We start from the raw sequence: 10,741 nt of genomic DNA on the forward strand, positions 1-10,741 counted from the left end.
TTGCCACAGATTGCCGCATATTGCGGTCACGTGACGCGAAGATTGTATATAGCTTCAAGCGGCGCTCCCCTTCTTCTCCTTTCCTTTCTTTAGCTTTAGATTCTCGTTTATAGACAATCCAATTGTACAGGCTTGCGCGACCATTTTGCCGTACTTATGTCTCGATTGACTGAGTCGCTAACAGAAATTTAACTTTATTAAAATTCTTATAGCCTAATTACGTCGCTGGCTTAACCCTCTATTTATAATAGTGTTTTAGAAGCTAAAATATAATAACGTTAAGCAGCTAATGGATATAGCTTATATAGGAAGGAAGACTAAAAGAAATAATCTTATAATCCTAGCAGTATATAATAAATTCGGACGTAAAATGCGAGCTATAGCTGTTAAAGATTAGAAGCCGTTATATACCCTATTAATATATAGAGCTATATTTATTAAAGTGCTGAATAAAAGTAAGCGTAATTTAATTATTTAAATAGCTACTATTAGATATAGCAAGTAATATTTTAGGATTAAGATCGAGGTAGTTAGGGACGCGTTAAAATAGGATAACTGAGCCCCTTATAATATAGATTGGCAGCAGGATTCCGTTAGCTATAATAGTTTTAATAAGTAAATTATAATCGCGATTTATATTAGAAGGGCTCTTAGCGCTCTTCTTTTATAGATCTATTATAATAATATACTAGCTGCCGCTAACGCCTATGTTAAATCCAGTCTCGTTAAAATTGTAGCTATTTCCTAGAAGAATGTTGTATTTCGCTATAAGGTAACAGGCTCCGCACCACGGCACAAACCCACAAAAGGTTAAGCGAGTGACTAGCAAGATGCCAAGCACGGCTGTGCGGAACAACATATATAGGAGGTGACTTCGTTGTCTAACATGCGCGCAGGTTTCTTTATATTTATTAAAATACTCCTAAATAACCTCTCTCTCTTGTGAAACCACGCGATTAAGCTCCTTTGGCTTCTGTTTTATCTTCTTTATATATATATTGGCTTATATCGTTTAAAGAAATTACAGCTAAGGGGTTTAAGGATACTACCCGCCGGGGGGGGGGGGGGGTAAGTCTGCTTTTAAATATATTTAGTAGCGTTCCGCTATATCCCTATTAGAGGAGGCTAGCCTAGATCGTAAGGCGTTTGATATAGAGTTCTAATGCGCGTAATTACTCGGGATTTAGTGTCTGGTTAGTCTTTAGACGCGTGCTTTTTGAAGGCTTGCCTACGGAGCGTCGCCGTAACCTATCGTATGAAACCCCATGTTTTATTGCTAACACTCTAAGATTACGGCGACGACCCTTAAAAGGCTTGGCTAGGGCTAGAGTAATCCGTTGCTCTCCTTTACGATAGTTTTCGGCCATTGTGCGAGGAAATTCGAATTATTTTAAAAAATTTGATGGAAATTTTTGCATTGAGCTTGGGGTTCATTGAGCCCGTACCACTACTAAGCGAAGCTTAGTGGAGGGGGTCGGTTGACCACGGAATCTTATATTTGAGCTGAGGTTACCCCGTGCAGGGGCTGTGCCTTAGTGCTTATGGCGGGCCGGCCTTTTAGCGTGGTCTGACCAACCTGTGTCCTCGGAGATTCGCCTAGCAGGCATACAAGACAATGCAAGACAATGCGTAGTGGACTTATCCTCCTTCCTCTTTCGCGGTTTTCGCACCACACATCAGGCCGGAATCTCCCGATCTCCACGATCACGGGGTGTGAGTTTCTCGGGCATCAATTATCCTGAGCCAATTTGATTGCTTGCAATTATCCGCTATTTATTAAGATCGGCTTACGTCCATCATTGCAAAACCTCATAGCTGGTGACATCAAGGATACCAGGGATTGTCCTCCACCGTCAGAAACACCAATACATATCCCAAACCGTTTAACCTGCACAAACTTGAAGGGAAAAGAGGGTGTGGTAACTTTACCTATCTTTACTTTTTAGGCTCAGCTCACCCGAGACTAGGCATACAAAATATTGCCAAGATGTCGAACACTATACCCTCCCAACGGCGAGTTCTATCGCCGGTAGCCCAGCGTCAATATGAAAGCCCTGAACCAGAACGCATGACCATTATGAAATATATCACCTCTCGCATCTCAACGCTGAAACCGCCGATGGAGAAGGTTGACAATCCGTTCACTCTTTTGGCTATGCTCAACATGCAACAGTGGCTCTTCTTTTTTGTAAGACTCTCCTCATTTATCACTTAGATAATTCTATTAACCCGCTGCTCAGGTTGGTTTTCTTGCATGGACCTGGGATGCTTTCGATTTCTTTACTGTTTCTTTGACAATCACTCAGCTTGCGGAGACCTTCAATAAGACCAATACGCAGATCACGTGGGGCATTACCCTTGTTCTTATGCTCCGCTCCGTTGGTTCTATTACCTTTGGTATTGCAGCCGACAGGTACGGACGCAAGTGGCCATTCGTCGTCAATAACATTCTTTTCATTGTGCTCGAGCTCGCCACAGGCTTTACCCAGACGTATAAGCAATTTCTTGCTTGCCGTGCACTGTTCGGAATTGCCATGGGAGGTCTCTACGGCAACGCAGCAGCTACAGCCCTAGAGGACTGCCCAGAGGCTGCTCGAGGAATTGTGTCCGGTATAATGCAACAGGGATATGCATTTGGCTATCTTCTAGCCACTGCATTTGCTCGAGGCCTTGTCGACACAACTAGCCATGGATGGCGGCCACTTTTCTGGTTCGGAGCCTGCCCTCCGGTCCTAATCATCATCTTCCGGCTTTGCTTACCGGAGACGAAGTCATTCAAAGAGAGAGAAGCAGTTCGAATCGCCAATGGCAATCTTACAGCAACCTTCGTTGCAGAAGGCAAAGTGGCATTAAAGAAGCATTGGTTAATACTCGTCTACCTCGTTCTGCTTATGGCTGGATTCAACTTCATGTCACACGGCTCGCAGGACCTCTACCCCACCATGCTGACGAACCAATATAACTTCTCTCCGAATGCGGTCACGGTAACGCAAGTTATTGCGAACCTAGGCGCCATGTCTGGCGGGACGATTATCGGATACTCCTCCCAGATATTCGGCCGGCGATTCAGTATTATTTTTATCTGTGTCATTGGAGGAGCTCTCTTGTACCCTTATACCTTCACATCTAGCCACGCTGTCATAGCCGCAGCATTTTTCGAACAGTTCTGCGTGCAAGGCGCGTGGGGCGTGATTCCGTAAGAGCCCCTATACCCCTCCAAAAACACCACCCTAGAGACTCAACTAAAATAACACAGCATCCACCTCATGGAGCTCTCACCTGGCTCCTTCCGCACCTTCGTCGTCGGCACCTCCTACCAGCTCGGGAACCTAGTATCTTCCGCTTCTTCCACCATCGAAGCTACGATTGGCCAGCGCTTTCCTCTCCCGCCCAAGATCAGTGGAAAGAAGGAAATCCAGCGCTATGAGTATGGCAAGGTTATTTGCATATTCATGGGATGCGTTTATGCATATACGATTTTCCTGACGCTTGTGGGCCCCGAACGCCGCGGGAAGTTGTTTGGTGTCGCGCATGACAGCGATATGGCGGTTGTGGCGGGGAGCGAAACTGTGGAGAAGGCGCTGCGAAGGCGACAGGAGGAGGGGATAGACGTTGCGGAGATGGGCGGGGAAAAGATGGCCATCAGTCGTGCTGAGGTTGCATAGGATTGCTTGGAGTTTTGTCCACAAGTTCTTCGGCTGATTTTAACTTGCCTAAAGCTGGTTCCTGTTTGGACAAATTGTACACTAAGTGTTCATGAACTGCTTCTTACGTGATTGAATTTCACTTTTCAGGACAGGAGACCACGAGCCAGGTATGTCTCCGAAAATATCAAATTCGATTTAAAATTAAATTCCTTTAGATGTACCAGCGCGCTTTTGAGAGTGAGATTTACTTGCCAGAGTGCTTCTCCATTAAAAGCCAAATAATAAAGTAGGGTGAAATATCAATGATGCTATTCCCATCTAAGTGGGGTAAGAGTTTTAGGTTCTTAGATATATATTTCTTATGTAGCGTGAAAGGTGGAGGACAAGTGATAAAGCCTTAGACCGGTTCCTGCCATATTTCATCCCGCCGAGCCTGGAGTGCAGCCCAAGCTTTGCCAAGTTGCTTGAATGAAGGCCAGCTTAAAGAGGACAGGCACTTGTCCAAAAGCGTAGGGAAATCTACCTGTTCTATTAGTACCCCCGCCAAGTCAGCTTTTGATTGGTTGCCAAGCCAATTTCTAATTGGTTAGAAAAAAAATTACGGGCGGTAGGTTGTAGCAGAATCCACGCGACGAACTTTAAAACGCCAAAGCTCTGCTCTGCAAAAGCTCTACACGAAGCTCCGTACGAAACTCTGCAAAAGCTCTACCAAAAGCTCTACCAAAGCCCCTACCAAAGCCTCTGCAAGAGCTCTGCCTACGCAGTAAATGGATCACGCAGTACGCAGGGGGTCCAAGGGCGTCTCCCCCTTGAGCTCAAAGCTCCACTCGGAGCTCCACTCAAAGCTTAATACGGTGCTCCAAAGCTCTACTAATACACAGCACTAATATACTAGGAAGGTTCTACAATCAGCCGTACAAGCGCCCGTACAAACGCCCGTACAAACGCCCGTACAATTAATCAATCAATCGGTCAACTGCCTATTCGAACGCCCGTACGAACACATACAATCGATCAATCAAACGTCCATACAATCAAACGATCAAACGTCCATACAATCTATCGATCAAACGCCCATATAATCAATCAGACGCCCGTACAATCAATCAGACGCCCGTGTAAACGTCTCTACAAGCGTCTATAAACGTCTCTACAAACGTCTCTACGAACGTCTACAATCGCCCATGCAATCATCCGTACAAACGTCTGTACGAACGCCTACACGAACGCCTACACGAACGCCTACACGAACGCCTACGAACGCCTGCACGAACGCCTATACAAAGCTCTGCTCGAAGCTCTGCTCGAAGCTCTATCAAAGCTCTACTCGAAGCTCTATCAAAGCTCTGCATAGAGCTCTACCGATGCCCTACAAAAGCTCTGCACGAACCTCCGTACGAAGCTCCGCAAAAGCTCTACTAAAAGCTCTACCAAAGCCTCTGCAAGAGCTCTGCCCACGCAGTAAATAGAGCACGTAGTGCGCAGGGGGGGGTCCAAAGGGGTCTCCCCCTTGAGCTTAAAGTTCTACTCGGAGCTCCACTTGAAGCTTGATACGGAGCTCTAAAGCTCTACTAACACGCAGTACTAATATACTAGGAAGGTTCTACAATTGGCCGTACGAACGCCCTTACGATCTATCAATTAAACGTCCATACAATTGCCTATACGATCGTCTCTATAAACGTCTCTACGATTGATCGTCCGTACGAACGTCTGCACGCCTGCATATGGCTCTATAGAAGCTCTATACGAAGCTTTACACGAAGCTCTACACGAAGCCCTGCAAAAGCTCTACCAAACGCTCTACCAAATGCTCTACCAAAGCCTCCGCAAGAGCTCTGCCCACGCAGTAAATGGAGCACGCAGTGCGAAGGGGGGGTCCAAGGGGGTCTCCCCCTTGAGCCTAAAGCTCTACTTAAAGCTCTACTCGAAGCTCTACTCGAAGCTTGATACGGAGCTCTAAAGCTCTACTAACACGCAGCACTGATATACTAGGAAGTCTCTGTAATTGTCTATACAAACGGCTTTATAAACGGCTCTACGAACGTCTGCACGATCGCCCGTGTGAACGCCCATACGAACGCCCATACGATCAATCAATCAATCAATCAATTAAACACCCATACAATTGATCAATCGAACGCCCGTACGAACGATCAATCAAACGTCCATACAATTGCCTATACAATCGTCTCTACAAACGTCTCCGCAATTAATCGCCAGTACAAACGTCTGCACGTCCACACGTCTACACGTCTACACGTCTGCACGCCTGCACGCCTGCACGCCTGCACGTGGCTCTGCACAAGGCTCTGCACAAAGCTCTACATGAAGCTCTGCACGAGGCTCTACCGAGGCTCTGCACGAGGCTCTACCAAAGCTCTACACAAGCCTCCATTAAAGCTCTGCATAAGCCTCTGCCTAAAGCTTACCCCCTACTGCGAAGCAGCCCCCGCAGCGCAGCACGACGGAAGTATATATATATATTACTTCTAAATTAAGCCTAACTTAAGTAGGACGCCTCGGTTACTATAGTAGATCCTTTTAACAAGATAATACTACCTAGCAGTAACTAAGGCGCCTTAGCCTTACTACTACTTCTAAATTAAGTAAAAGCTCTATCCCTTCTAACGGTATAATTCGTCCTAAGGTTATTAATAAGAGCTAGCTAATAGAATCGATAGGATTAAGACTTTATGGCTATCCCTTGTACCTTAGCGGTGTAAGGGATACGCGTACTTCTAATTCTAGTGTTTGCGCACGGTCTAATTCATATAGGAAGCTACCGTTAGGAGGGATATAGGGGAGGTCTAGGGGTCTCCCCTTAGAAAACCTAATATCTATATATATATTAATTAAACTCTATATAATAAGGCTCTAAATTAAAGCTTTGGGTTAATTAATCAGCTTATTAGTTATAAACTCGGGTCAAAATTCTCGTTGGCGGACCCCAACGATCCGCATGTTTATAGTGGTGGCTAAGAATGAATAATATATAGAACCAAACGCCGCTCAAAATCGAAGAAATACGCCATAGGGGCCTCTCGATTGAAGTTGGGAAGAACACCTGCTGCTGCTATGTTGCAATCCACTATATGCTGCCATGATAACATATATGACGATTAGCCTCCGAGTATAGGGACAGGGATAACTTGGAATGATGCGTAGGCCTGCTACATGGCTGATCTAGCTGGCTTGATCTATGCATGTAGGATTAAAGAAGCACTAGGTCACATAGCTTCAGCATAGGTAGAATATCGTTAGATTAGCCGTGTGTGGCATTCTTGGCTTGGGTTTGCTTTGTATCTTAGAGGCCGAATAAGTGCTTATGAAGTTGGTCTAGATGCCAAGAGCTCTTCCGGCAGCTTAGGCTTGTCTTTGAAGCGGAAAGCGTTGGCTGACGTTCGCCAAAACTGAGTAGCTAGGAAAGCAGCGTTTGGATTAGGGGCGTAGGATCTTAAGGCGAGTAGAGAGTTTAGGTATTTAGTGCTTAAAGTATTCAACTACCCAATTGCTATATAACGGGTGCAGACCGCAGCTAGTCAACATGTGATGAGTAAGGCTGCCTCTATAGCCAGTTAACCCTGAGAATTCTTCTCATCCTCCGCATCAGCCTGTTCCTGAGCTTCAGCCTCCGCTGCCTCCTCTGCTTCAGCAGCTTGGTCTGCCTCGTATTGTTCCTCCATTATCTCCTCAAAGTTGTCGTCGAAATAGCCCATCTTAAGAGTGAATATTAACTCTTGACGCTTGTGTTTCGTTTAGACGAGGATAAGGCTATATACTATTAGGTGGTGAAATAAATGTTTAAGGGCATGTGTTACGAACCTTAGAGCTTTGCTAGTAGTAGTTTTCCAATAGGAGTGTCCTTGTGGGTAGATAGGTGTGTTTGGATAAGAAGCAAAAGTAGGCTTGCTGGAGACGGTAGGCTTGATAGGGGCTATCTCATGAATCAGACGCTTCGTAGTAGAACTCAGCACGTGCACGGTTACGGGGCAGGCACGCCAGAAAATCGCTCATATCTGCACAAATCTATTTTTCATAACTTTTGCGCTTGCCCCCCAATTCGACTACAGCTCCACAGCCGTTTTTTATTCTCTTCTAGGTGCGGAGGGGCTGACGCAAACTAAGGGATTCATTAAGGATCTCTACCTAGCGGGCAGGAAACTCTACAGAGCTAAGGTGGGGGTTATGCTTAGCAATACCCTGCAACTATACTCAACCCGGCGAATATATAGTCGATGATAACCTGCCTTGGGAGAATTCCTTCAATCCACGCCTTTTTTCTTCATGGCAGTACGCCCATTCTAACCTAACTTCTGAATTCGCCCTGCTTGTGGGCCTTGAGCACCCATTGCAGAGAATTTTCATTTAGGATTTACTAGCAAACAAGTAACGCCATTTTCAAGATGCCAGCCCCGACCTCAACTAGTTCAACGAAACGTCCACGCAGCCTAGTACTTAGTACCGCGCCAGCAGCTCTTGCCCAACCCATGTCCCTACTCCAACGAGATCACAATCGGCTCCATACAATCTTTCACCGTCCTCTGCGGGGTAGACTTCGCCGGTCATGATCTGGGTCCTACACCCGCATCTAACCTCTCTAAATGTGTTGACATCTGCGCCTCATACCATCCTCTATGCATTGGCGTCGCCCTTGGAGCTTCGCAGTCACATAGGCCGAAAACCTACTATGCAAAGAGTTTCCTGCCTTCTCTTACGCAACAGCTGTACGTAATGGATGCTGCAGTCATTACAAGCATAGCCACTAGCGCCACAATCTCCGTCATAGCGAAGAATCGGCCTGGACACAGATTTACGCCACCACCAAACCCACGAAAGGCGCCAGACGGTATCTTCTTTGATGTTGTCGGACTGAAACGCTCGCCCGAGAACTTTTGAGCAGTGCTTCTCCACGCTTGTGCGCTGAAGTGGAGTTCATGATTCGGGATCATGAGGAACGAGTCTTTCCCCAAAAGATAGTGGTCATCGACGAGGGTGTCTTCCAGAACTAACCTGGCTCCTGTGCCTGAAGACCTATGAGAGATTCTTGCAGCACGGAGAACAGGATAGGAATGTCCTTTATCCGCTTGAGATCAATTGTACGTGCTGCGATGTCTCCTTCCTCATCTATCGTCGTGATGCCGCTTACCTCCGCACGAACTCTTTGTAAAATGTCTGGGTCGAAAAAGACATGATAGATCGTCTAAATGCTGTTGGGACTGTATTTTCTAGGATTGCAATGCCATTCACGCATTCAAACCGTGCGATATCCTGCGGGCCAATGCGGGTACTCAAGAACAAGGCGTGAAGCATGTTGCTGGCCTTTGGCTTCAAAGAATTGTTCAAAGGAAGCAACCACTTTTTCATGTCCGGCATATCCTTTAGCTGCAAGCACACTCGGCATAACTCCTGCGAGTAACATGACGGTATCACCGGCAAAGTCCCTGGAGGCAATGAGCGAGCTACAACACAAGACATGAATCTTTAGGATTTGCTCACCAGAAAGCCTTCTCGATCTCTGAGTCTCGGTAGGGATTTGAAGGTCCATATACGCACTCAGTGGTCGCTACTGTAATTTCGTGTTGGACCCACATCCAGAGATCGATTCGCCGCGTATGCTTGCTCTCCTCGAACCGATCTAAAGCTGAGGTTGTTGCATGGCCGCTGTGCGGTTCATCTCATCGATGGCTTCTCCAGGCATCATAACCTGGTGCGTAACCTTTAGACCCTCTACCAGTAGGCTCGAGCCATCTGACCCGGGTTTAACATTCTCCAGCAAAATATCCGTGGCATCTGTGCTCATCCCCCCTAACATGGCAATGAACTTGCTTCAATGGACCAAAATGACAGTCTTTGGCTGCCGTTGCAGAGAGAGCACAGGATTAGGGGAGTTGACAACATAGACCCGGCCTCCAGCCATTTCCAGGCTGTATATCGGAAGGTATACCTAGAGCTTGGAATCGTTTGGTTTAGCTATACTTTATATTTTTAAGAAGAAAGCATGCCTACCTAAGTTCCGTGTAGTACTGGTTTTGTACCAGAACAGACCAAGAATATGGCCAAAGTACGGAATTGTAGATGAGATGAATGGAGGCTCCCGACTATCCCGCTTCGGAGCCATCTTTCAACGATGAAGATGCTGTCTGCAGCCACTACTAAAGTATTGGAAGAAGCATCTTCTTTCCTGAGGCCTCCTCAGTTGTCTAGACTTCAGATCCGAAGATTGCGTATACCCAGGAGAATAAGATAGATGTAACACGAGTTAGGGAGCAGGTTTTGATACTACGCAGAAAACCGCGCCGTAGCGGGAGTTGAGGCAGGATTCCGCACGGATACTCAGTGAACACCGACAAAGTCTGCCTTGCCTGCGGTATTATCTCCTATTCTCAGTGGCAGCCTTGGAGAATGCAGGCAGGAATAGAGACCGAGAACCGAGCTTGATCCGTCTATGAATCGCAAATACCCGTTAATTTCGATAAAACTGATTAGGGACGGACTTCATAATTTCAGGCTATTCAAAGAACTAAGGATGCTCCTAAATATGGGAGTTGGACTGGGGTGCCTGTTGATCTCATCCACTAGCACGCACGCACCACCATTAAAATTGCCAACGTCAATTAAGCGGGCCGTTCCTTTCACCAGTTTTACAGAGCCCCCGAACCACGTAGGTGGGTTCTGGTTTTCCACTTTTGGATCTTCAACCCAAAATAGCATGCTCTGCATAGAGGCGGAGCTTCGTTCTCATACAGTAAGCCCGATTCAGTGAAATAGACAGACTTTCCCCATTAAAACGATGTTTCAGTTAGAAAGTTAGCCAGCGGTGCGGGCGGCCGGTAATCCTGCCTTATGTGGTAACTAAACGCATAGGCATACTTGTCATTCATTCTACTTCTAAACGGAGCTGAGGCTCGATATATCTAGGCACTAAACCATTTCGTAAACGAGATCTAGACCACCACGACGAAAGCCAGAATGTACAATTTTAGGGCGTAAGCAAGGTATCTTGAGGCTGCTGCGTGATGAAACCTTTTGAAACCTACCCTATGAATTCTTCCTTTCTGGAAAGCTTGAGATAATGTACATCCGTGGCAAGA

General features: G+C 46.3%; 3 protein-coding genes across 3 annotated transcripts; 1 reads left to right on the top strand and 2 right to left on the bottom strand.

The window, feature by feature from the left end:
* Positions 1-1,074: 1,074 nt before the first annotated feature.
* Positions 1,075-1,445, bottom strand: K441DRAFT_661811 (uncharacterized protein). Its single transcript, XM_067648933.1, has one exon. It carries the CDS (start codon positions 1,365-1,367, stop codon positions 1,173-1,175), a length of 195 nt encoding a protein of 64 aa, XP_067502938.1. The 5' UTR covers positions 1,368-1,445; the 3' UTR covers positions 1,075-1,172.
* Positions 1,446-1,966: 521 nt separating this feature from the next.
* Positions 1,967-4,071, top strand: K441DRAFT_661813 (carboxylic acid transporter protein-like protein). The gene is made up of 3 exons (XM_067648934.1): positions 1,967-2,188; positions 2,241-3,196; positions 3,257-4,071. Exons 1-3 carry the CDS (start codon positions 1,988-1,990, stop codon positions 3,663-3,665), a joined length of 1,566 nt encoding a protein of 521 aa, XP_067502939.1. The 5' UTR covers positions 1,967-1,987; the 3' UTR covers positions 3,666-4,071.
* Positions 4,072-8,704: 4,633 nt separating this feature from the next.
* K441DRAFT_661814 (uncharacterized protein) lies at positions 8,705-9,039 on the bottom strand. The gene has a single exon (XM_067648935.1). The coding sequence runs from the start codon at positions 9,021-9,023 to the stop codon at positions 8,793-8,795; it is 231 nt and encodes a 76-aa protein (XP_067502940.1). The 5' UTR covers positions 9,024-9,039; the 3' UTR covers positions 8,705-8,792.
* Between the last annotated feature and the right edge of the window lie 1,702 nt (positions 9,040-10,741).

The sequence above is a fragment of the Cenococcum geophilum genome (genome assembly GCF_001692895.1).
Source record: "Cenococcum geophilum 1.58 unplaced genomic scaffold K441scaffold_27, whole genome shotgun sequence".
Lineage (NCBI taxonomy): Eukaryota > Fungi > Ascomycota > Dothideomycetes > Gloniales > Gloniaceae > Cenococcum > Cenococcum geophilum.

Bases quoted from the DNA above. Each gene is read 5' to 3' on its own strand.
- K441DRAFT_661811 (XM_067648933.1), bottom strand. From the start codon at position 1,367: ATGGCCGAAAACTATCGTAAAGGAGAGCAACGGATTACTCTAGCCCTA.
- K441DRAFT_661813 (XM_067648934.1), top strand. From the start codon at position 1,988: ATGTCGAACACTATACCCTCCCAACGGCGAGTTCTATCGCCGGTAGCC. The intron at 2,189-2,240 runs GTAAGACTCTCC...CCCGCTGCTCAG, and splicing joins AACAGTGGCTCTTCTTTTTT to GTTGGTTTTCTTGCATGGAC. The intron at 3,197-3,256 runs GTAAGAGCCCCT...AAAATAACACAG, and splicing joins GGCGCGTGGGGCGTGATTCC to CATCCACCTCATGGAGCTCT.
- K441DRAFT_661814 (XM_067648935.1), bottom strand. From the start codon at position 9,023: ATGCCGGACATGAAAAAGTGGTTGCTTCCTTTGAACAATTCTTTGAAG.